Source organism: Orcinus orca, chromosome 11, assembly GCF_937001465.1.
Source record: "Orcinus orca chromosome 11, mOrcOrc1.1, whole genome shotgun sequence".
Lineage (NCBI taxonomy): Eukaryota > Metazoa > Chordata > Mammalia > Artiodactyla > Delphinidae > Orcinus > Orcinus orca.
Genome location: NC_064569.1, coordinates 999,358 through 1,025,725, shown reverse-complemented (window position 1 = coordinate 1,025,725; position 26,368 = coordinate 999,358). Strand labels below are relative to the sequence as shown.

The following is a 26,368-nucleotide window of genomic DNA, read 5'->3' as shown; positions in this document are numbered from 1 at the left end:
TGGATTTTCTTAACTTTATACATAGAAAGTTTAAAAATAAATGTGGAGAGAAGATTCTGGGTGTGGGGAAGTAAAACTGAGACAGGAAATCTGGAGGCGCAGCGGTGGCTTTCAGAGTGCTGTGAGGAGGTGAGGCCCGCTCCACTCTGCTAAGCCAGAGCAGCCATACTTGCATGGAGTTTGTATATTTAGCTTTCATCTTAGATTTGAAGGAGCCTACGCTTCGGCCAATACAAACATAAAGAACTTGTAAAAGCAGTTGGGACTGGGAGTAAAGTAACTGAGAAGCATAAGGCAAAAAGTGGTCTCCAGCTTCGATGCAGACTATTTGTGTCAAGTCATTTCCCTCTGTCCTAGCTTCTCTGTTCATTTCCACTTTACTGGGATATTACGAGCTCTCCAAAGAACAGCATTATAGTTTTATATATGTACAATGTATGTGAAGAACAGTATGATAGTATATGTATTTGGAGTCCTTTTCATGATATACAGGACAAATTGATCTTTTCACTGCAAAGTAAATTGTATTTTAAAAAATACAGTCTCAGATGAATATTTGTTTTGTCTTCCCCCAAAACTTAACAACTTCAAAAAGTTATTAATATCCTGAAAATAACTGATGATGAACTAGAAGTATTATACAGGTTGATGGCAGTATTTTTAAGGTGGAAAATACTACTTATTCCCCCAAACAGTTTTGTTAAAGTAGGGAAACTAATCCTGAACTCTTCATACAGCCAAGCACCAGCAATCTGAAAAGTTTTTCCCCTGGAATTCCCTGGCAGTCCAGTGGTTAGGACTTCACCAGATTTTCACTGCCGAGGGCACAGGTTCGATCCCTGGTCAGGGGATCTAAGATTCTGTGAGCTGCACAGTGCAGCCAAAAAAAAAAAAGAAAAGAAAAGTTTTTCCCCTCCCCTTTCTTCTTTGCTGAATTCAAGTAGCTCATTAGATAGGGCTGATTTTTTAACTACTTATTTTTCTACGTTTAAGATTTCCTTTGAGGGCTTCCCTGGTGGCGCAGTGGTTGAGAGTCCGCCTGCCGATGCAGGGGACGCGGGTTCGTGCCCTGGTCTGGGAAGATCCCACGTGCCGCAGAGTGGCTGGGCCCATGAGCCATGGCCGCTGAGCCTGCGCGTCCGGAGCCTGTGCTCCGCAACGGGAGAGGCCACAGCAGTGAGAGGCCCGCGTACCGCAAAAAAAAAAAAGATTTCCTTTGAGTGTTTTAATCTGCTGCATCTTTTATGTGCATATATGTGTGTACGTATAATGTTTCAAATCATGTTTCATTCTGAAGGATGCTAAAGTACTTTAGCCTGATAGACTCCGCGTAAGGCCTGGCGTGGTGCACAGCGCAGCAGGCAGTTCAGGAAAGGCCATGAAGGGACTGATGCACGCAAGCAGAGTTGCAGGGAGCAACAGGCAGGTTTGACGGTGGCGTGTCTGCTTCAGGCCTGTGTTACAACCACCTAGTGTGTCGCCCGGGCCTTCAAACAGTTCTACGCTTACTTTAATGGCAGTGCGATAGCAGGAAGGTCGCACATAACATCTTATTAAGACGGTCATCCCTCATATCTTAACTCCTTCAATGTCACTATGCTGTTACGTTATATTGACTTACAGAAAAGAACTATACCTGTGTCATCAGAACTGTTTCCTGAAACATCTAGAGCCACACGCTGTCCAGCAGATAAAATGCAGGTCACATGTATGTAATTAAAAATTTTCTAGCAGCCACGTAAAGATATTAAATACAGATTTTAAATATATTTTATTTAACTCAATGTGTTAAAAATATTATAGTTGGAACATGTATTTATTATAAAAATTATTGGTGAGATGTCGTAGGTTCTTTATTTTTAGCGAGTCTCTGCAGTCTGGTGTGTTCCTCAATAATAATGAGGATTATTGGACCTCATTACCCTGGTCCAGATGCTCCTTGGCTACATGGGGCATCAGTGTGTCATGGCCCATTTCAAAATCCTAGGAGCAGCGGCGTGTCCCTTGGAGCCAGCACTAACTGGGTGTGAATTCCTATTCCTCTGTTGCTGCTTGCAGCCCTGTGGATTTGGGACAGTCTCTTAGCTTTTCGGAGCTTCAGTTTCCTAGTGTGCAATAGAATATAAAACACAAATGTATAAAAATATAAAACATAGCAATAGGCTACCAGTAAGTGTACCTGTTATCAATCTTAAATATTCATGGGCTGAAGAGATCACAGACCCGGGGTGGTCAGAGCAGAAAATGCCTTTGGAATGGATTTTAAAATCCTATAAAAGCAAGACGCCTCTCCTTTTTTACATATATGTTAATTCTTTGCCAACAAAAGGCGGTGGGGGGAGGGGGGAGGTCAATCTTTACTAATCTGTTGTCCGAGAGCCTTGGTGCCTTCATGTGTAAGTTGCTACGGAGTGTCTTTGTCGTTGGTGTTAATTTGCACGTGGGCCCACGCTGAGAATGCAGCACTCACGCCCATCCCCTCAGTAAACGTGTCTGTGTGACAGGAATAATCAGAAGGAGAGCCTCGCCCCAGGGTTGGGTGTCACAAGACTCCAGGTTAAAAATAGAGCTCATTTATTGACCTTGCTTATTCCAACTTATGTCGCCAGTTTGAAAAGTCTTCCAGTGACAGTGTCTCTTTAATTTTTAAATATTTTACATTTTTTGCCTTTAACTTGTTAAAAAAGTTTAACTTGTTCTTTCAATTTTATTAATGACGTAATTTTTGTTATTTGTTATTACTTGATTCTGTATTAATAACCCAAGTGTTTATATTTATCTCCAACATAGAAGCCTTGTTGGATAAGTTTCAAGCAATTGTAAAAAATTTGTTATTTTATATTTTTCTCTTTTTATGTTGTAAACTGCTTTCCCAAGCTGGTAGCATAAATCTCAGCCTGTAGATAACGCTTAAAGAAAAACGCATACCAAATGTTAAAAGCCATGTCTCACAGAAAACTATATGTTGACAAATCTGTGTTACTTTAGCAAAAAGTTCAACAGCAAAGTAGTGACTGTATGTTTATTTATCTGGAAATTTAGAATTTTCCTTCTTTGTGACACAGACTTTTAAAAAAATCTCTACAGGCCATTGACATATCAGGCATATCGGGAATGTACAGTGGAGACCACAGTTCATGCCAGCGGCTGGAATAAGGTATAAACCAAGTTATCGTTTCTCTTACAAGATTTTAGTGTGTTAGTGATAAAGTACAGGAGGGATTGATAGCATCGTACAAGAGAAAACTGTTAGAGCTTGTTGTTTAATGCATAAATCCAGCTGTGTTATGCAGTGTTTCTGATTAAGGCTGGCGCAGAACCACATGTTCCATAGTTGTGCCATCTGCCTTCCCATCTGTCCTGAATTTCCCATGATCTCTTCATTTCTCTGCCTTAGATGTGACATTTCTCTCCAGGTGGTCATTTGTTCACAGGTGAGTATGTTTTGGGGACACAGCTTCTTGTGGTTCTTACAGGGGTACCATCTGAGCATTACAGCCATCCCTCAGAGATGGCAGAATGAATTTTATTAACTTTCGTTTTGTTGTTTAGTTAGCTAGTCAGTTAGGTCAGGTGATTAATCAGGAAAAAAAAAAGTTAAAGTACTTGCTTAAGACCCCTTGATTAATCAGGTGATAATCAGGGGGAAAAAAAGTTAAAGTACTTGCTTAAGACCCCTTGACTCGTACATTTTGGAACCAGCACTGGAGCTGAGATCTTTTGATTCCAGCCTCAGTGTTCTTCCACTGAACCATGCTGCTGATCCATTGTCTCAGGCTGTATTACCCCCACTTGTCACCTTGCCGGGGCGAGTCTCAGGGGATGCGGTATGGGGTGGTCCAGCTCACTGAGGAGGAAGTCTGGCCCTTAGTGATGTGGTGCTAGGGATGAGAAAGTGCAGTACAGTTATTTTTACAAATAGCCACCTCTACTCAGAATTGTCACTACTGTGAGCCAGACTGTGACCTTAGGTACCTAATAGATGTATATTATTTTTACTCACCTTAATACAGGCTTTGGAGGCATTAGAGCATAATCATTAGCATCCTAGGCCTGTAATCGGACTTGTTTCAGTATCAGCTTTGCCACTGACTAGATGCATATCTTTGGACAGGTAAATTAAGCACTGGAAGTCTTAATTTTCACATATGTGAAGTGGAGATGATACTACTAACTTCAGAAGTTTTATTAGAACTGAGTGACATAATGTGTGGTTCGGTGCTGATTTTAGTGCAGTGTCTGGACCCATAGTAAGCACTCTGTAAGCAGTGGCTATTATGTTAGATTTAACACATGGAACCTTGTTACCAAATAGTCACTATTACGGAGTTTTAGTATGTTACTTAGCTGTAAAAAAATTTGTTAAAATATCTGACTGTTTCATTCGCTTTCGTGGAATAAAACAAACAAACCTCTCGTTTTATAAATAACAATGAGCTTGGCTATGATATATTTCTTAGTATATCAAACAACAAATATTTAGATACCTAATATGACTCGCCTTCTCCCCCTATTTTATGTTCTTTTCCTGTCACCCTTGTCTAGGACTGTCACAATCAACTCTCGTATGTCTCCCGGCCTTCCCCCCCCCCCGCCCCCCATCCTATGCTTATCCTAAAAAATTGGCGTAAACCCCAGTCTTTACTCTCCCTCTTCACCCATCCTTTTTTCCCATTCCCTGCTTCATTTTAGTCCCTCATCTTGCCAAGGTTGTGGCTTGAATACCTCATGTAAATGAAGCATGCCAATTAGAATATGACTTGCTCTGATGAATCCAGTATTACTCTCCTAAGTCCTTCAGGGCTAAAAAGAACCTGGCTTATTATGATAGGAAACTGAAATGCCTCTTTCCACCCCAGTCAAAATCAGATTGGCTTATTTAAGCAATTAGCCCATATTTTGCATTTTATGTTTTGCATGAATGTTTGCAAAATTCTGGTATAGCATCATTATATGAATATGGCTATCTGGTAGGTACATAAGACTCAAATAAAAAAAATGTCCACAAGCATGTCAAGTTTCCAAACTGAATGTCAGTTCATCTGTATAGGGATTTTAAAAGCATCTTGGTATAATGCTCTTTAAATAGATCAAAAGAAGTGGAGGAATAAAGCTGTCACAAACCCATATTAATAGAATGATTTTTTTAAAGTACATGTATAAATGTAGGCTGTATAGTATGTATATGCCAAGAAAAATAATTGGAATGTGTGCCAAAGCATTAAATAATCCATAGTAGTTATCTCAGAATTGTAGGTTGTTCTTTAATTTTTCCTCATGGGAATTGGTTTTCCTATGAACTTAACTGCTTATCGAAAAAGAGGAGAATGGCCATTAAAGGGAAAGGCTAGAGTGTTAGGGCACAGTGCTCACATGTAATAAACAGACTTTAGAGAGGAGTGAACTGTTTGCCTTGGTTAAGTTTTACTGGCATGTTACATCACTCATCTTTTAAAATCTTTCATTATTAAAATGTCAGGCGTGCGCAAAGCGGAGCGAATAATGTAACAAACCCGTGTCCGTCCCTCAGCCTCGGCGGCTTTCAGCATGTGTCTGGTCTTGTTTCATCTGTTCCCCACACTGTACCCCTAGATTACCTTGAAGCACACCTCATAAATACATTAGTATGTATTTCCAGGGATAATTATATCCCTTTTTTAACAACTGAGAATACCATGATTACCTCAGGTATTAACAGTCATTCTAATATCAGCATATAGTTTGTTTATTCAGTATTCAGATTTTCCCAGTTGTTTCACAAAGGTCTTTTCCTAAGCTGATGTGTTTGAATCGAGATCCAGGCAAGGCTCATGCATTGTATTTGGTTGATATGTCTCGTCTTTAAAGATTTTTTGAAATATAATTCATATACCATAAAATTTACCCTTCTGAAATATACAGTTTAATGTGTTTTAGTACAATCACAGAGTTGTGCAGCCATCTCCACTGCCTAATTCCAGAACATTTTTATCTTCCCTGAAAGAAACCCCATACCTTAGAGTAGTCACTCCCCATTTCCTATTCCTTCCAGCCCCTGGCCATATGGCTTGACTCCGTCTATGAATTTGCTTGTTCCGGGCATTTCATGTACATATGATCACATAATATGTGACCTAAGTCTCTTAATTTGCAGACTTACTCTTCCTCTTGGGTTTTTTTTTTTCTCTCTAATTACTTACAGATTATTTGTTCTGTTAAATTTTCTACCTCCTGGATTTTATTGACTGAATCACTGAGATGCCAGCTAACATGCACAGCTGACCCTTGAACGATGCGGGGGTTAGGGGCACCGACCCTCCCTCCAGCTGCAAATGTTCATATAACTTAAAGTTGGCCCTCCTGTCCTCATACATGCATCCCTCCATACCTGCAGTTCTGCATCTGCGGATTCACCAAACTGCGGATGGGGTAGTACTGTAGTATTTACTGTTGGGAAAACTCAGCGTATCACTTACAGTTAGCCCTCAGTATCCGTGGTTCCTCCAGTTCAGGCCCATGCTGTTCAAGGGCCGACTGTATCTCCTTTCCATTGGTAGGTTGCTCTAGAGGCCTGATCATATTCAGGTTTAATCTTTGTGGCAAGACCGTGTCAGTGGTGGTAGTCTCTATTTCCTGTGGCATCACACGGAGTGACACATAATGTCTCGTCTCTTAAATTTTATTTTGAAGCAGATATTTCAAAGGCATTCAAACCTAATCAATGGATTAGGTTTAGATATCAGGTGTACACATGATAATAAAATGCGGAATTGATGGAGAAGATCCAGGAAAGGATAACTTAAACGATAAAAACAGTGGAGGAATTGCTATGTGAAGAACAGACTAAATTAGTAGATTTCAGCGTAAAAAGTATAGTGAATGAGAGGGAATGTGGTTAAGGACTAAAGACAGTAGTGAAAGAGGATTACAGATTTATCTCTAGATTATTACATAGTAAAACGGGGGCAACTACATTTGATACATGAAAGAGGTAAATTTGGAACAAATAAGAGTATTATTTTTATATAGCAAGTATGAAATATTTGCAACTCATTTTTTTAAGAGGTAATAGAGCTTAAACATGAATAACTTTAAAATATGCATGTTCGTAGATTATTATGGGAAATGAGAATGTTTTGAGGTATGGAACATCCCAGGCCTTTGGAGCTGGTGTGATGTGAGTCTGTAGGGCTGGTTCACAAGCTCCTCTCCTGCTCCAGCTGAGACAGAATACTAGGCTGGATGAACAGCCGTGTTCATTTCTGTTTTCAAAAGTGTTACAGGTTTCTGATTGTAGAAAAAGCCTAACACAGTCTTCTTTATAGCTCTATACCCCTCCATTGGTGCTAAGTAGGGGTTTTTACTGCATTTTGGGCTGGAGTTCTTTTAGAATATCAAAAAGTGAAGATGTGTGTTTTTCGCATTTTTCTTTCAGACTTTGATAGAGATTCCTTCAGGGCTGCTTTTACTTAAAAAAAAAAACCACCAAAGAATATTAGTAAGGATATAAACTCATTGTCTTTTCTGTTTGTCCTCTTCTGCAGAAATGTGTTGTAATCCCTCAGCTATGACTTTGGCGGGTCAGTGACAGGAAATTGGAATTGGTTTCATTTCCTTTCACGTCCTTCCCAGTTGTGTGGAGACCTCTTGATGATTTAGACAGAAGAGACTGCCTGCAGACAGTTAATTGAAAGTACTTAGTTCTTTTCAGTATGCAGGGGTTTTTTTGGAAGGAAAGGGACTCCAGTTAGGGACTAGGGACTCCGAAATAAATTTTTATGATTTTAAAATATTGAGCCATAAGGTTGTTAGGAGTGATAATAACACCTCTGGTTTTCGATGACTTGTATAAGATAGCTCATAGTTTTGAAAGTTCTTGTTTTCAAATAGAATAAAAGGCCATGGTACAAAATGCACAAAGTACAGGAGACATACACTTGAAAATACTTTCCCACCCTTGTCACCACTTACCTAGTTTTTCTCTTTTTAGGCTACCACTATCACCAGTTTCTTAGGTATTTTTCAAAAATACTATAGGGTTATACAAACGTGTGTGTAGATGTTTTGTTCTGTTAACAGTGGTGTTAATAATAATGGTACCATTATTGTACATACTCTCCTTTATCTTTTTTCACTGCAAGTAAATCTCGGTAATTGGGCAGTGGACGATCTTATGCTTTTTAACAACTACTTGATATTTTACTGGATGACCAAAATTTGGTCTGTTGGGTTGTTTCCGGTCTTTTGCTATTATAAATAATGCTTCAGTGAATTTCCTGTATATATGTTGTTACGCATGCACGCGCGCATGCACACACACACACACAGGCCCGGTTGTTTTCATATAATATTATTTCTACCACCCCGTGGTATAAAACATACATGCATTATTCTCAAAAATTCCAGTAGGGGTCACTATTTTATTTCCTTTATTATAATAAAAATGGAGTTCCATTATGATACACTGGAGTGTATTTTCTAGTAGTTGAACATATAAAATGAACGGTAAGAATTTCAGTTTGTTTTTTACTCTCTCATCTTTGCCTTAAAGGTTTTGGTGCCTCTGATTTTGCTACGGCAAATGCTTTTGGAGTTGACAAGACGTGGTCAAGAACCTTTGAGTGCATTGCTGCAGTTTGGTGTGACTTTCCTGGAGGACCATGCTGCCGAGTACATCATTCAGCAAGGTGGCTGGGTATGCACTTTCAAGCTTTTTTTGGTTTTTTTTTTTAATCATCTTAAAAGAAAAATAAAATTAAGCCCCTCATGGTTGTTTTTAAAAGCATAGGTTAAATATCATTAACATTATTGTTCAGTGTTATTTAATATTGTGATTGGATGGTGATCAATGGAAAGACTATTCTTGCAGTTTAAGTTAAATTAAGATTTTACTCCTAAATTCATATGTGGTTTTTTTTAATATTTATCTATTAGGTTGCGCTGGGTCTTAGTTGCAGCAGGTGGGCTCCTTAGTTGCAGCTCGCCAGCTCCTTAGTTGCGGCACATGGGCTCCTTAGTTGTGTCATGCGGGCTCCTTAGTTGTGGCATGTGAATTCTTAGTTGCAGCATGCATGTGGGATCTAGTTCCCTGACTAGTGACCGAACGTGGGCCCCCTGCATTGGGAGTGCAGAGTCTTCACCACTGTGCCACCAGGGAAGTCCCCATGTATGGTATTTTTAAGTGGTTATAATTATGAAACATTTCATACTAGCAAAAAGTGTATAAATAACTTCTATATACTTAGTATATAAAAGTATATAATAACATATACTGAGAAAAAATATATAATAAGTATATAATAACTTTTATATACTTACACTTTAGAGGTGAGGAATAATAAATGAACACCTACGTATTTACTCTTCCCAGTTGAAGAAAAGAACACAGTCAACACTTTTGAGTCTCCTTATATACCTCTCCTAGATATCCACATGTTCCTACCTACTTCACAAGGGCAACTTCTATTCTGAATTATAGTTTTAATATGTATATATCCCTAGACAGTATATTATTTTGTATGTTTGGAACTTTATGTAAATAGTATCATACGTATTCTTCTGTAACTTGCTGTTTTCATTCAGTGTTGTATTCTTTTTTTTTGTGGTATGCGGGCCTCTCACTGTTGTGGCCTCTCCCGTTGCAGAGCACAGGCTCCGGATGCGCGTGGGCCATGGCTCACAGGCCCAGCCGCTCCGCGGCATGTGGGATCTTCCCGGACCGGGGCACGAACCCGTGTCCCCTGCATCGGCAGGCGGACTCTCAACCACTGCGCCACCAGGGAAGCCCCAGTGTTGTATTCTTAAGATTCACCTAGGTCATTATTTGTCAACTTTTTTTTCATTATCACCCCCCTAAGGTTCCTTTTTAGACATTTTTATCCTTATCATCTCCTTCCTCCCCACGTGAAATTTTAAAAGCACAGATATAAGTCTGTTTAGGTACTGGGGACTTTTGGAGGGCGACAGGCCTTTGTAGTATCTAAGATTGCTCACATCTCCCCAGACCAGTTTTAACCGTCGACTTCATCCCCTTTGAGAACACATGATCCAAGCTGATGTGTTGATGGGCGTTTGGTTTCCATGTGTAAATATGTCACAATTTATCTGTAGTTTATTTATCCACAGGCTTGCCAGTAGACATTCCTTCCTTTCTGCTGTTGGAAAGAGTCTCATCCATATGTGCAGGAGTTTCTCTGGGGATATACTTGGGAGTAGAATTGCTGGTTCCAAGAGTATAGACATGTTCTGATTTACAAGATGATGCCACAGCGTTTTCCACAGTGGTTTCCAGCTTGCCCTCTGTCAACAGCATATAAGACTTTTTCTTTTTAAATATGAGAACTTTTGTTGTTGTACCTCCTCCCCAACACTTAATATTGTCAGACTTATTAATTTTAAAAATTATTTATTAAAATAAGATTATTTAGGAATAATTTTAGATTTACAAGAAAGTTACAAAGATAAAGCATCCCCACATGCCCTTCACCCGGTTTCGCCTAGTGTTAACATCGTGCATAACTGTGGCTCCTTTGTCAAGTTGGCTTTTCCACATTGACTTTATATCCAGCAGATTTGTCCAACTATCTTATTATTCTGATTATCTCTGGGCTCCTTTGGGTTTTCTACATAGAAAATCACACCATGTGTGAATAATGTCAATTTTTTTTTCTTGATGAGTCTATCTTTTTAAAAAAATGTATTGCACTAATCATCACCATATTAACAGAATTGGTATTAGAATCCATCCTTGTCTTTTCTGATGTTAATGTGAGTTAAATTTCCTTTAATCGTTCCACCATTTAGTTGTATCAGTCCCGATGAGTGAGGTTGGCCTGTACTTTTTCTTGTTTGGTTTCAGTTTTAAGGGTGTGCTGGCTTCATAAAAGAATTTAGAGTTGGGAAGAATGGTTCCTCCTTTTCTGTACTCTGGAACAGTTTGTATGAGACTCAGATCATCTGTGCCTTGCTTCCTATAACATTCCTTCAAAACCACCTGGTATTTTCTTTGAGGGAAGGTTTCTGTTTTTTCTTGTCAACTTTTGGTAATCTTTCTAGAATATTATCCGTAAATTTTCAGATTTGTTGGCATAGAGCTATTCATATTTTCTTTTTTTGGAGGAAGGTACAGTGGATTTTAATCTTTTTAATTCTCTTACACTACTTACTTTTTAAAAAAGTTTTCTTTTGGAGAATTTTGTATATATATGAAAACAGACACGAGAGTATAATGAACCCCCATCACTTAGTTCTAGCAGTCATTAATTTACTGCCAGTTATGCTTTATTCACATCCTAGTCACTTCCACTCTTAATACAGTAGTATTTTGAAGCAAAATCCAGACATCCTATAATTTTATCTGTAAAGATTTCACTATGTGTCTCTGAAAAATAAAGGTTCTTTTTAAATTTTAAATCACAATACCATTGTCACATCACAAAAAAATTAAAAATAATTTCTTCATATCACCAAATATCCTGTTAGCATTCAAATTTCCAAATGTCTCAAAAATATCCTGTCTTTAAGTCTATGCAATGTGTGGGTCTGTAGTTCCTTTTTTATTTTATTTTACTTTATTTTTCACTGTGTTGGGTCTTCATTGCTGTGTGTGGGCTTTCTCTAGTTGTGGCGAGCAGGGGCTACTCTTCGTTGCGGTGCATGTACTTCTTATTGCGGTAGCTTCTCCTGTTGCGGAGCACGGGCTCTAGGCACGCAGGTTTCAATAGTTGTGGCTTGCGGGTTCAGTAGTTGTGACTTGCGGGCTCTAGAGCGTAGGCTAAGTAGTTGTGGTGCACGGGCTTAGTTGCTCTGCAGCATGTGGGATCTTCCTGGACCAGGGCTTGAACTCGTGTCCCCTGCATTGGCAGGTGGATGCTTAACCACTGCACCACCAGGGAAGTCCCGAGGCTTATTAATTTTATTTATTTTCTCAAAGAACCAGTTTTTGGTTTTGTTGATTTTCTCTATTGATTTCCTATTTTCAATTTCATTGATTTCTGCTCTATTTTTATTATTATCTTTTCTTCTGCTTACTTTGGATTTAATTTACTCTGCTTTTTCTAGTTTCCTAAGGTGGAGGCTTAGATGATTGATTTTTGATCTTTCTTCTTTTCTAATATATGCATTCAATGCTGTAACTTTCCACTTAAGCACTGCTTTCACTGTCTCACACAAATTTTAATAAGTTGTATTTTAATTTACTTCAAAAGATTTTTTTTTTTTTTTTTTTTTTTGCTGTATGCGGGCCTCTCACTGTTGTGGCCTCTCCCGTTGCGGAGCACAGGCTCCGGATGCGCAGGCTCAGTGGCCATGGCTCACGGGCCCATTTGCTCCGCGGCATGTGGGATCTTCCCGGACCGGGGCACGAACCCGTGTCCCCTGCGTTGGCAGGCGGACTCTTAACCACTGCGCCACCAGGGAAGCCCCAAAAGATTTTTTATATTTTTCTTGAGATTTATTCTTCGACCCATGTTTTATTTAGAAATATATTGTTTAATCTCCAAGTACTTGAGGATTTTCTAGCTGTCTTTCTGTTATTGATTTCTAGTTGCATTCCATTGCGGTTTGAGAGCAGGCATAGTATAATTCTGTTCTTTTAAATTTGTTAAGGTATGTTTCATGTCCCAGAATTTGGTCTGGGTGAATATTCCACGTAAGCTTGGGAAGCAGGTGTGTCCGCTGTGGTTGGATGGAAGTAGTCTGTAGGTGTCCATTGTACCCTGCTGGTTGTCTGCCTGCTGGAGCTGTCCATTTCTGGTGGAGGCTGTTGAAGTCTCCCATTGTCTTGGTGGATTCATCTGTTTCTCTTGCAGCTCTTTGGTTAGGTGTGTACATATCAAAGACTATTACATCTTCTTGGAGGTTTAACCCCTCTATCATTATATAACACCCCTCTTCATCCCTGATAAGTTTCCTTGCTCTGAAATCTGCTCTGTGTGAAATTAATGTAGCTACTCCCTCTCCCTCCCTTCCTTCCTTCCTTTAACATGCAGTATTTGTATTTTAGACATGCAGGGAAAGCTATTTGAGAATCTACTAATTTAAAGCAAGCAGCTGTATACAGATAACAAAAGAAACAACATCTTGTTACAGCTCGGCACACAGCATCCAAAGCAAATAGGCATGAGACTGTGAATATTTGTGTAGCATTAAAACCAGGTGAGTAACATGCTGCAGGGCTGGGAGAGGGAAAATGGAAACGTGAAGACCAGTGTTTCCAGCGCTCTCAGTGTGTAATGCTAAATTTCTCATTTGATGACCCATCCGGGTGCTTCAGATGTGATGTGCGGTGAGAATGGCAAGGAGGGAGACAACCAATCTGCATACCTGCCTAACCTATTTTCACAGGTCTTCTTTCAGTGGTAAACCAGTTTGAGCATCTCTTGAATTTGTTGTTTAATGATAGCTTTCTTATCTCAGGCTTTAAACTCTCTGGATATAAACAGTGAAGTATTTGGTACTTTCCCCTTTATAATAAAATACGTTCCACGTTTCATTAACTATTTATTTATTTAGGCTGCACCGGCTCTTGCGGCATGTGGGATCTTGGTTGTGGCACACAGACTTTTTAGTTGTGGCATGCATACAGGATCTAGTTCCCCAACCAGGGATCGAGCCTGGGCCGCCTGCATTGGGAGCACAGAGTCTTACCCACTGGACCACCAGGGAGGTCCCCATGTTTCATTAAAAGTATACACAACAGGGGCTTCCCTGGTGGCGCTGTGGTTGAGAGTCCGCCTGCCGATGCAGGGGACACGGGTTCGTGCCCCGGTCTGGGAAGATCCCACGTGCCGCGGAGCGGCTGGGCCCGTGAGCCATGGCCGCTGAGCCTGTGCGTCCGGAGCCTGTGCTCCGCAACGGGAGAGGCCACAACAGTGAGAGGCCCGCGTACCGCAAAAAAAAAAAAAAAAAAAAAAAGTATACACAACAATGATCAAATTCAAGGTTTAAATACTTAGAAATATAAAACCATAGTTAACAAAGCATTAAGTATCTAAACGAAGACTTACTAGATTATAAAACAATAACTAGTAAAATATTGGTATTTAAACAATATTAGAATTTTAACTATATAAATAAACCTCATTAATACTTTGAGAAGGTGGCTTACTATTGAGCAGTAGGTATTAGGGAAAAGCCTTTTCTGACATAGCTTTCTGATAGTTGAAGGGATTGTTCGGTATCGTTGTGTAGCATAAATTGATCCAGTAAACGTGGCATTACAAATTTCTTAAGAGCTGTGAGTGTTTTACCTTGGATATTATATAATAGTACAGACTTTACTTTCTTCTATTATTTCCAAATACACTTTTATGTGATACATTAGAACACATTAGCTCATATAGACTGTCGTATAATCAACTAAATATAGTTTTGTAGGGGTTTTTTCCCCAGCACTTTGAAGACCAAACCACACTATATTATGGGACTGAGGATTCGACCTAACATTTCAGCTATATTTTCTTTGGTAAACATTTTAACGATTGCTAGGTTTTCCTCTTAACAGTATCAATCACAGATGGTTTATAAATGATATGTGTGTGTTTAATATGAAATACTACTCAAAACAGTCATAGGTCATATATTTTCAAGAAGAAATTAAACCAGTTGTGAGCAGGAAAAAGCTATATCAAGGTCATATATAGAACGAAAATAAAACAGAAAAGAGGAATAAGAACAGGGAAAAAAATTACAGTTGTAAAGGTGTTGGTTCTGAAATGTTCTTTTTTTTTTAAAAATTTTATTTATTTGGCTGCATTGGATCTTCGTTGCTGCGTGCGGGCTTTCTCTAGTTGTGGCGAGCAGGGGCTACTCTTCGTTGCGGTGCGTGGGCTGCTCATTGCGGTGGCTTCTCTTGTTGCAGAGCACGGTCTCTAGGCACGCAGGCTTCAGTAGTTGTGGCTCGCGGGCTCTAGAGCGCAGGCTCAGTAGTTGTGGCGCACGGGCTTAGCTGTTCCGCAGCACGTGGGATCTTCCCGGAGCAGGGCTCTAACCCGTGTCCCCTGCATTGGCAGGCGGATTCGTAACCAGTGCGCCACCAGGGAAGTCCCTGAAATGTTCTATTATTATTATACAAGATAATCAGTCACCAAGCTGAGGATATTTTCTTTCATCAGCATATCAGCTTTGTTGCTCTGTGGATTCCGCACACAGGACAGTGGCCACTTGGTCCACGGGGACATGAGGCGCTCGTGGCGTGGCCCCTGTACCAGATCAGCTTGCTCACGTGCTTTAGGGACACTTTTCTGGAATGTTTCGCCTCCCAAAAGAAACCCATCCAAAATACAGTAAGCCTTCTCAGAATCAGGATGATATCAAGCTCAAGTGCACAGCCAAGGTCCTTGTCAGGTTTTTCCAGGTAGCAGTGGGTTGTTTCCAGGGCCCCCAGCCCCTGTCCTGACCCTCAGTGGCACAGCAGGCACACAGATGAGCACGTCTTCCGTGAACATTCCTCTCCTCTTACCACTCAGGAAAGCTGCACCTTTTAGGTTTTGGTACTTAAATGGTTTGAACGGTTCTCTTGTCATCTTTTCCTTCTCTTTGTCTGATAGTGGGATGTACCGTTTCTGCAGTTGAAACTCCCCTGTGACGAAGAAGCAGTGTAAACTGCCTGGCGGCCGCGGGCAACAGCTCGAGAGGGCCCGGCTGGTGGCTGCTCCCACTTGCCTCTGACGAGTGTCTGCATGGTCAGTTTACTCTTAACGCGTCTGTGTCTTTACGTGAAGCGAGTTTCTTAGACACAGCAGACAGTCGGATCTTATTTTTTCATCCAGTCTGACAATGTCTTTCTTGTAGTTGGTGTGTTTACACTATTGATGTTCAAAGTAATTATTATTATTATTTTTTAAATTATTTATTTTTATTTTTGGCTGCACGTGGGCTTTCTCTGGTTGTGGCGAGCGGGGTCTACTCTTCGCTGCAGTGCATGGGCCTCTCACTGCAGTGGCCTCTCTTTGTGCAGAGCACGGGCTCTACGTGTGCAGGCCCCAGCAGTCGTGGCACACGGGCTCAGTAGTTGTGGCCTGCGGTCTCCAGAGTGCAGGCTCAGCAGCTGTGGTGCGCAGGCTTAGCTGCTCCACAGCATGTGGGATCCTCCCAGACCAGGGCTCAAACCCGTGTCCCCTGCATAGGCAGGCGGACTCCCAGCCACTGCGCCACCAGGGAAGCCCCAAAGTAATTATTGATGTAATTAGATGAATATCTATCATATTTGTCATTGTTTTCTACTTGTTGCCCTTATTCTTTGTTCCAGTTTTTGTCCCCCACTCTTTTTCTGCCTTTTGTGGTTTTAATTGAGGATGTTGTGTGTTTCCATTTTCTCTCCTTTCTTGGCATGTCCATTACATTTCTCTTTTTACCTCTTTAAGTGGTTGCCCTACAGTTTGCCATATACGTTTACAACTAATCCAAGTCCACTTTCAGGTAACACTGTACTGCTTCACGCGCACTGTGAGTGAGTGAGTACCTTGTAAGAGCATCCCTTGTGTCACTGCTGTCATTCATGTCACTTGTATAAGCACACATAATCGAATACATTGTTGCTGTTATTACTTGGAGCAGCTGTTATCTGGAAGATCAATTAAGAATAAGAAAAATAAGTTTTTATTCTCCCTTCACCTACTTCTTCCTCAGTGGCCTCTCTTTCTCTGTGTAGATCTGCGTTTCTGACTTATATCATTATCCTTCTCTAAAGAACTTCTTTTAACATTTCTTACAAGGCATGTCTACTAGCAATTCCTTCAGTCTTTGCTTGTCTGAGAAAATCTTTATTTCTCCCTTGTGTGTGTGTGTGTGTGTGTGTGGTGTGTTTGTGAATAGTTTACTTTATTGAGATATAATTCACAGCCACACACTCACCCATATGAAGTGTAGAATCCAGGGGTTTTTTGTATATTCTTACTTGTACAACTTAATACATTTCTTTTTAAGATCACATGTCTTGCCTTAATTTTTATTTTTCTTTCTTTTTTTAATATCTTTATTGGAGTATAATTGCTTTACAATGTTGTGTTAGTTTCTGCTGTACAACAAAGTGAATCAGCTATATGCATACATATATCCCCATATCCCCTCCCTCTTAAGCCTCCCTCCCACTCTCCCTATCCCACCCTTGTAGGCGGTTACAAAGCACCGAGCTGATCTCCCTGTGCTATGCGGCTGCTTCCCGCTAGCTGTTTTACGTTTGGTAGTGCATGTATGTCCATGCCACTCTCTCACTTCGTCCCGGCTTACCCTTCCCCGTCAAGTCCGTTCTCTATGTCTGCGTCTTTATTCCTGCCCTGCCCCTAGGTTCATCAGTACCGTTTGTTTAGATTCCATATATATGTGTTACCATGCAGTATTTGTTTTTCTCTTTCTGACTTACTTCACTCTGTATGACAGACTCTAGGTCCATCTACCTCTTCGCAGATAACTCAATTCCGTTTCTTCTTTTTTTTTTTTTTTTTTTAATATTTTATTTATTTATTTATTTATTTTTGGCTGTGTTGGGTCTTCGTTTCTGTGCGAGGGCTTTCTCTAGTTGTGGCGAGCGGGGGCCACTCTTCATCGCGGTGCGCGGGCCTCTCACTATCACGGCCTCTCTTGTTGCGGAGCACAGGCTCCAGACACGCAGGCTCAGTAGTTGTGGCTCACGGGCCTAGTGGCCTAGCGGCATGTGGGATCTTCCCAGACCAGGGCTCGAACCCATGTTCCCTGCATTAGCAGGCAGATTCTCAACCACTGCGCCACCAGGGAAGCCCTCGTTTCTTCTTAAGACTGAGTAATATTCCATTGTATATATGTGCCACATCTTCTTTACCCATTCATCTGTCGATGAACACTTAGGTTGCTTCCATGTCCTGGCTATTGTAAATAGTGCTGCAGTGAACATTGTGGTACATGACTCTTTGAATTATGGTTTTCTCAGGGTATATGCCCAGTAGTGGGATTGCTGGGTCGTATGGTAGTTCTATTTTTAGTTTTTTAAGGAACCTCCATACTGTTCTCCATAGTGGCTGTATCAATTTACATTCCCATCAACAGTGCAGGAGGGTTCCCTGTTCTCCACACCCTCTCCTTCATTTTTGAAGGATAACTTCTCAGGAACAGAATTCTAGGTCAGTAGGTTTTTTCTGTCAACGCTTTAAATGTTCCCCTCCACTCTCTCCTTGCTTGCTTGGTTTCTGGTGAGAAGCTAGATGTAATTCTTATCTTTGTTCCTCTCTAGGTAAGATACTTTTTCCTCTGACTTGTCACAGAATTTTTTGTTTACCTCTGATTTTCTGTAATTTGAGAATGACATGCTTAGGTGTAGTTCTTTGGACACTTATTGTACTTGGTGTTCTCTGAGCTTCCTGAATCTGTGGTTTGCTGTCTGACGTTAATTTAGGGACATTCTTAGTCATTATCGTTACAGATATTTTTCTCCTGTTCCTTTCTTCTCCTTCCGTGTTCCAGGTGTGTGTGTTACACCTTGCGTAGTTGTCCCACAGTCCTTGGATGCCCTGTTGTTTTCTTTCCCCCGTCTTTGTTGTCTTTGCCTTTCAGTTTGGGATGTTTCTGTCGAGACATTTTCAAGCTAAGAGGTTCTTTCCTCTGCAGTGTGGAATCTAATAATAAGGCCATCAAAGGCATTCTTCATGGGAATTCCCTGGTGGTCCAGTGGTTAGGACCGGCGCTTTCACTGCCAGGGCCTGGGTTCAATCCCTGGTTGGGGAACTAAGGTCCTGCAAGCTGCTCGGCATGGCCAAAAGGGGGGGGGGGGCGTTCTTCATTTCTGCTCCGTGGTGTTGTGTTTACATCTCTAGCATTTTTTCTTTTTGGTTCTTAGGATTTCCATCTCTGCTGACATTGCCCATCTGCTCTTGTGTGCTGTCTGCTTTATCCGTTAGAGCCTTTAGCAGATTAATCATAGTTGTGTTAAATTCCTGATCGATAGTTCCAGCATCCCTACCATGTCTGGTTCTGATACTTGCTCCCTCTTTTCAAATGTGTGCGTGTTTTTCTTCTGCCTTTGGTTTGCCTTGTCATTTTTTCTGGATAGCCGGACATGATGTCCTGGGTAAAAGGTAAATAGGCCTCAGTGACGTGGTGGCGAGGTGTGTGGCGGGCGCGTTGGAGTCCTGTGACTAGGCTCTGTGGGTGAGCCTGTGCCCCCCCGTGAATTTGGCCAGAGTTTCTGTGTCTCTCTCCTCCTTTACATGGGGCAGGACTGGAAGGTTGAAGTGGGCTGCCGGCGAGTATTTTCCTTCCTCTTGGGCAGTTAGGCTGTGGTTAACTGGTTCCCCCTGAGGACACAGCTTGTCAGGAAGATCAGGGCTCATTTTCCCCCTCGCCCGGGAGCAGGGAACCAGGGGGGTAGAGGTGAATCTCAGAATTGCAGGGCCTCCCTGGGACTGGTCCCCCGGTGACCCCCAGCCCCGCCCATCCGTCTCCAGCCTCGGGACAGCGGTTTGCCCTGTGGCATCACCTCTCTTCTCTTACAGTCTTTGAGATTTCTGGTCATTCAGCTTTTTAACCCACTTCGGGGTGGAGTGGAGACGTCCAGGTCCTTCCACGGGGAAGCTGCAAGTCCCTCGGAAGGTTTTGCTTCTCAGTTTTGTGCACACTGAGCCCCCAGCGCTCCGCAGTTACAGTGTCGGTTTTCTACCCAGTAACCCTTAGCTGATTGTGGGTGCTGTGCCCCTCCGCCAGGCGCTGCCACCCAGAAGCTGAGTAAAATGGGCCCTCCTTGGGCTCAGGGCAGGGCGGGGTGGCATGTTCTGTGCTGTGAGGTGGCTGTGTTACGGGGCTCGGAGGACAGGAGGAGGCCGGGGTCGCTGGGGCGCAGTCAGGAGCACATGTCCGCTGGCGGCCAGCTTTCCAGAGAGAGAAGTGGAGAGTGACTGTCTGCTACTGTTGGTGCTGGGACTGCAGGGTAGCGGGGGTATGTGTGTGCACGCACGCTTGTTTGCTTGCCTTCTACCTTATTTTCTCCCTGGCCAGAGTATGGGCGTTGAGATTGGAATCACAATTTGTTTGTGGCCCCAGCTCTGCCAAATATTAGCCCTGAGTTTTGGGGGGAATTCATTTAACTTCGCTGAGCCTCAGTTTCATCAATTACAGTATGGAAGAGCAGCTTCTGTAGCTCACAAAAATGATGGTGCAAAAAAGTGTTCTGTGAAAACAGTACATTTTTACAAATATCAGCTTTTCAGATGTGTCCCTAAGAGTGTGTGTTTTTCCGCTTCTCGAGTCTGAAGTTTCCTTCGAGTTTTGGTGGTGACTGTCTTTGCCGGGCAGCAGTCAGGCACAGCCGGGTATGAGCCGGGACAGCCCAGCTCCCGCTGCTAGTAGGCCTGCGAGCCCGCAAGGGGCCACCGTGGGGCGGGCTTCTCCTGGGTTTTCTCCTGCGGCATGTGCTAACCTAAATACTTACTGTGAAACATTTAGATTACATGAAAGATTACTGGGGGAAATGTCATCTGTAATAATATTAAATAGTTTGAATAAAATTAATTTTGGGGGCTTCCCTGGTGGCGCAGTGGTTGGGAGTCCTCCTGCCGATGCAGGGGACGTGGGTTCGTGCCCCGGTCCGGGAGGATCCCAGTTGCCGCAGAGCAGCTGGGCCCGTGAGCCGTGGCTGCTGAGCCTGCGCGTCCGGAGCCTGTGCTCCGCAACGGGAGAGGCCACGGCAGTGAGAGGCCCACGTACCAAAAATAAATAAATAAATTTTTGTCTATTTTTTCCGACTTGAAGCTTCTCATTTCTGTTTTAAGAACTGCAGACCTCAAAAAGTTTATGTTTGTTTTCATCAAGGACGTTTGAAGACTGACTCTTGGGAACTTTTAGGTCAGAACTGGTTAGAACAGAGTGTGGGAGGTGACACATAGTTTGTGATCTAAAATCAGTTAAGTGGGTTTTGCAACTGAAGTAGTTTCAGTGTAGTAAGGGTTTGGTTTAGTGTTTAATGAGATCTGTTTATTTTATGTGTGAGTGTGCGTGTGTACTGCACTGTGTTTAAAATGTATTCTTTGTGGTCTTGGTCATCACATTAGGTGGAAAGTTACTTCTCTGAGTCTCTCTCACAGTATTTTCTTTGGGGTTTTTTGTTGTTTTTGTTTTATTTTTATTTTTTTGGCTGCGCCTCAAGGCTTGTGGGTCTTCGTTCCCCGACCAGGGATCGAACCCGGGCCCTTGGTGGTGAAAGTGTGGAGTCTTGACCACTGGACCACCAGGGAATTCCCTCTCTTTTCTTATTTTAGGTTAATAGCGATCTAAGAGGCATTTGGTCGTTAGTACCCTGTTTGACTGAATGTAGAGAAGCAAGGTATCTGTGTTTGTCTTTTCCGGTGAATACTTGAGAGAGAGATCGTAATGATACGGGTTGGCTGGTACACTCCAGGGGACGTGGGTCTCTGAGCTACCAGGGAGTGGGGTCTTGGGAGTTGGCCCCGGTGTCCTCGGCTGGAACAGTTAAGTTCATTGGCCGCTGTGACCCTGTGTGTGAAACACTGCTTGAAGTGGCAGAATAATTTGTAACTGGTGTGAACCAAAACAAAACTCGAAGCAAATGTGGTTAATACAGACGTGGTGAAGCACTGCCGCACACTTTGAAATGGTTCTTTGAGTGATCTCCAAGCTGTTTTTACTTCGTTCCTACCACTAAAACCAAGGTTACGCTTACATTTTATCTTACGTTTATTCTACAAGAGTCCCTTTACCTCCGTATTTGTTTCTTCTCTACTTCCCTTTTTCTTTGAAGGGTTTCATGAATATATCTTTGTGTATTTGCTTGACGAAAACACCAAGAATAACCTTTTCCATTTGCTTCTTGCTGTAAACTGAGGAAAAAGCACCAGTGTGGAAGTCTGGGGTTGGGGGGAGCCTTGGGCTTGAGCGTTAGGGGAGCACAGTTGACGAAAGCGTGGGCCCTGCAGGTGAACGGCCTGGTTAGATCCAGTCCCAGCTTTGGACTTCAGGCCAATTACTTACCCATCTCAGTTGCTTTAGTTTCCTTATCTGTGAAAGTGAAATGAATTAATTTCAGTAAAATCTTCAAAAGGACACTGGCGTCCAGTTCTCACAGCAGCTGAGGGACCTTGGGCAAGTTACCTGATCTCACTGGGCTTCATGTGTTTAAACAAAACATAGTTTTCTGATTCTTTGTACATATTTATTTACTTATTGGCCACGCCGTGCGGCTTGCAGGATCTAGTTCCCCAGCCAAGGATTGGCAGTGAGAGTGTGGAGTCCCAACCACCGGACCTCCAGGGAGTTCCCCCTTCATGCATATTTAAACTCTAGTTGGTCCCAATCCGTTTTATATTTTTGAGCCCTTGAAGTTACTCCTTTCTGTTTTTTGTATCAGTGGGACTAAAGAGATAGCTGTTTCCAGCAATATACATATTTTGTGCTAAAAATTATTTAAATTGTTGGAATGGATCTAAGGCTAGTTGTAGATGTTAGTCCCCTAATGTGCTAAGTTTTAGGTAAAGTATTACCCAAAACAGTGCTTTATCTTTTATTGAAAGCCTAGTCTTCATTAATGACAGTAATAGTCAAGGGAGAGGCCTCTATTTTTATATTTTTGCTTCAGATGACCAGGAGTGAAAGTCTCAATGGTCATCTATTCTTTCTTTAAAACTTCTTACATAAAAGCACAAAATTTTTGGTGAATCGTCATTAAAATAATCACGTCCAAAATACAGAAATAAGTCGTAAGGTAGAGAGTCCATGACAGCAAGGAAAGAGGCAACTAAGTCTGACTGGCTTTGGGGCCATATCGTCCCCCAGAGTTGTCACTTGACAACCGTGTTGATCCAGTATCTTGGTTGGATGAAGAAGTCTTCCAGATACGGGATGAAGAATGTTCCTGACTCTCAGCCTTGAGCTGTTAAAAATAAAGAGAACAGTAGTTTTACGCTAAATTCTGTTTTAGTTTGTTAACTTTTCCCTCATTTCTTCACGATGCAACTTGTGAAATTTCCATTTCACTTGTTTTGGCTTCGAGCCCTAAATAAAAGGTAGCAAAGGTCTCCTTTCTGAGGATTAAAATTTTTACCTGTTTTATTATGGTTCCTTTGTTTTGCTTTTTAAATCAGTTCTTGCTGTTGGAGGTTCTGTTTTTAGCCCTTGGTGGGAGTTCCCACTGGTGAGCACGTGGATCTCTCTGACCCTCAGGCCGTCGGCTGCAGATGTGAGTCTAAGGATAGGGGACACAAGGGACCATATTGCTTATCTCCAGACAACTCGAGTGTGACCGGATCACAGAGCAGAACTACTCTGCTTCGTATAAACGGCACCGTAACCACAAAGTAGAGTGGAAATTGGTTTGCTTGCATATGCTCTGCAGACTCCGTAGCATCTGCGGGTGTCGTCCAGACTCTGGGTGACTTCCCGTCTGTCTCCGCCACGAACCTCCTGGTCCCCGTGTGTCCCCTGCCTTAGGGCTGCCGGTGTCGCGGTGAAATGTGTGCCTCCTGTGTCGGTCTTCACGTCTAGATGGTGAATTTGTCAAGAACCAAAATTGAGTCGTGTTCTTCCTTGTGACCGGAACTGACACAGCCCCCGCAGGGAGCCTGGAGCGCCCGTGGCCGTGTTGCTGCCGTGTGGCTCCCGCCGCCAGGAGGGCGGGAGGCCTGCGTCCCCCGCACCCTCCCCATCGTCGGGGCGGCTTCATCCATGACCGAGTGGCCGATGACCGTTCCCTTGCCGTTGAGTCAGGGCCGTGGCGTCTGCTGCCGGCACCTCCCTGGTCACGGCAGGCTGCTTCCCGTCCCCGGCTGACGTTTCTGGGCCTCTGCTGGGCGGTGGCTCTTCCCCGCCCCTCACACGTCCCTCCGCCAGGCTCCTGCACCTCCCCAGCTGCCAGCAAAGCGCGTCCTTCCCTGTCTGGGCTCCTGACGGCACCAGCCCGGCCGAGCGATAGATCCCTAGGGCACAAGCTGCCTGCCTTTTTCTCCGCTGTGTTGCATTATTTATTGCATTAAATGTGTATAAATTGATTAGAATATAAATCAGCTTTTTGCTTTTTCAGCTTTGAAGAAACTGGTCAGAGGATCGTCTTGTTAAAAATTCTTCCCCTGTGTTGGTCTACAAGCAAACATGTTCAGTCCAAAAACTGTAGGTTTATACAGTGCATTTATCCCTGGAAGTTCAGTTTAGGAAAGGGGCTGCCTCCAGATTTACATTTATTTTAGGTCTGTTTCCCCTTCTTTGCACTGACCGCCCCCCTCATCTCCTAGGGCGCTGTCTTTGCCCTGGAGCCAGAGGACGAGGAGCGCCCCGCGGGCGCCGCGGAGGACAGCAACGACATCTACATCCTGCCCAGTGGCGGCTCCACGCTCGCCAGCCCCCCGGAGTCTCCGACGACCGCGACAGCGTCCTGGCAGGCCGAGGGCTTCCCCGTGTCGCTGTCCAGCAGCCAGAGCTGGCGCACCGAGAGCCCACCGGTGTCCCTGGGTCCCGAGTCGTGGCAGCAGGTCACAGTGGACCCCGAAGAAGTCAAGAGCTTGGACAGCAACGGGGCTGGAGAGAAGAGTGAGAACAACTCCTCCAACTCTGACATCGTGCACGTGGAGAAAGAGGAGATTCCCGAGGGCGCGGAGGCGGCGGCTGTGGCGGCCTCTGCCCTGATGGCGGCCGGGGAGCCTGGCCCCGAGGGGTCGGCCGGCCAGCCAGCCAGTCCCACGACATCTCTGTTCGTGGAACTCGCTGAAGAAGAGGCGGGAGCGGCCAGGTCCGGAGCTGCCGAACTGGAGCAGGAGGGGGTCCCGCCGCTAGAGCCCCCGGTGGAGCCCCCAGCAGCCCCGCCGGGTGGAGGGCAGGCGGTCCGCGGGTGGGGGGGGCTGGGCGCAGGGCCCTCCCCGGGCGGCCCCGAGGAGGCTGGCCCGCCGCCTGAGGGCAAGTCCCTCCTGCTCCTCGGGGGGGCAGCCGCCGCTGTTGCCATCCTGGCGGTGGCAGTTGGGGTGGCACTGGCTCTGAGAAGGAAGTAGATTTTTCGGAGAGAGAACACAAAAAGGTGTAAGGTTTTAGTTGTGTCGACTGGACTGGAGCGGCCAGAAGCTAGCTGGACATCCCTTGGACACTCCGGGGTCAGGAGGACTTGGGTCCGCAGGGCAGGGGGCCGACCCACGTGTTAGGGCTTGAGCTGGAGGCTGCGCACAGTGGTCTGATTGGAGGTCCCAGGCCTGGGCGCCTGCTAGGTTCAGGGTCTTGTGTGTAAAGTGCCCCCCGCCTGGCGTCCACAGCCCCTGGGTAGCTCCCGGGCCTGGGGCCTGTGCCCTGTAGGGTGCGCAGCCTCCGCCCACCAGCCCTGTAGCGCCTTCCCCAGTGGTGGCAGCCCCACCCCACGTGTCTCCCCGTGTTGCCAAACGTCCCCCGGGGATAACGTCATCCCGTGAGAGCCACAGTCTCAGAGCGAGAGGGTCCCCATGGGGGCGCCTGGGGGGCAGACCCCAGGCAGGAGGGCGTGGCTGTGGGCCCCTCGGCTGCTGGCGCACTCCTGCCTGGAGTCTCAGCTCCTCTGTTCTTCCCGCCCTCAGTCCCGCAGCCCAGGTGCTCTGCTGGGTCTCAGCCGCCTCTCAGGTACTGCCCTGCTCGCCTCGCCCCAGGGTGCCCCGAGGCCCCGTGCAGAGGGCTCGCCCGATGCTTCCCGCAGTTCCCCTTGTAAAGATGCTGCCTTTAGTCTTTAAACGTACGAGACGGAAGAGACCTGGGGCCCCTGTCCGTGACTGCGGGGCAAGTTTGTCTCCGCGTCGGAAGCTGGAGGGTGGCTTAGCTGGCCTGTCGAGGTTGCTCGCAGCCCTTTTGTCTGTGGGCACCCTTGAGCCGACGGGGACTCGCCAGCCGGCAGCGTCTCTCTTGCTGGGCATCGCTGTCCGTGACCTGGACTAGCGGGATTCCCAGGTTCTGGCCTCAGCCTCCTTCCCAGTCAGGCCGCTCCTCGGCGGTCTCTTGCCAGTTGATAAGGGTTTCCACATGTGGGCTTACAGACTGGGGAATCATAACTCTCATTCAGTACACAAAGTCTCCTAAATATCATTGAAGTAAAAAGCAGGAAAGAGAGGCTGCCCTTGAGGGTCTAGCTTGGCTTTCAGAGTTCCATAACGGAGGCTCACACTGAGCTCGTCACGGCCCAAATGCCAGAGTGACAAACCGTAATGATCACGGTCAGCACGTGCCCGTGGAGACTCAGCGTAGCCTCATCCGCTGACAGCATCCCTCACGGGTGGACCGCGTCTCATCATGCCTGAGGTCACTGTCACGGATGGGGACACACGTGCTTGAGACAGGTCATCTCAGATTTATCCTAGTAAATGTAACAGGTTACTTTTTAAATCCTGAAATTTGTAATAAAATTACTTTACCTATCCTGATCACCAAAACTTGATGTTCTAAATGTGCTTTAATTTTTTAAATTTATTTTTTT

General features: G+C 44.2%; 1 protein-coding gene and 1 long non-coding RNA gene across 7 annotated transcripts in view; one reads left to right on the top strand and one right to left on the bottom strand.

The window, feature by feature from the left end:
- Nucleotides 1-26,324, top strand: part of BCL2L13 (BCL2 like 13) — a 66,755-nt gene extending 40,431 nt beyond the window's left edge. For 2 of the 6 annotated variants that reach the window (XM_049694849.1, XM_004286267.4), the window contains 3 exons: nucleotides 3,088-3,157; nucleotides 8,531-8,674; nucleotides 24,183-26,324. In XM_049694849.1, coding sequence (XP_049550806.1) covers nucleotides 3,088-3,157; nucleotides 8,531-8,674; nucleotides 24,183-24,932 — 964 coding nt within the window. In that variant the 3' untranslated portion in view covers nucleotides 24,933-26,324. Of the gene's footprint in view, nucleotides 1-1,623; nucleotides 1,709-3,065; nucleotides 3,158-8,530; nucleotides 8,675-15,527; nucleotides 15,663-24,182 lie in introns of those variants that run through there. The other 4 variants (XR_004480215.2, XM_033417398.2, XR_007470276.1 and 1 more) reach the window with 4 other exon arrangements.
- On the bottom strand, nucleotides 20,633-24,185 carry LOC125960536 (uncharacterized). Its single transcript, XR_007470296.1, has 2 exons — nucleotides 23,000-24,185; nucleotides 20,633-22,828 (listed from the first exon to the last, which is right to left on the bottom strand). It is a non-coding gene; the product is annotated as an uncharacterized LOC125960536 (long non-coding RNA).
- Nucleotides 26,325-26,368: the final 44 nt, after the last annotated feature.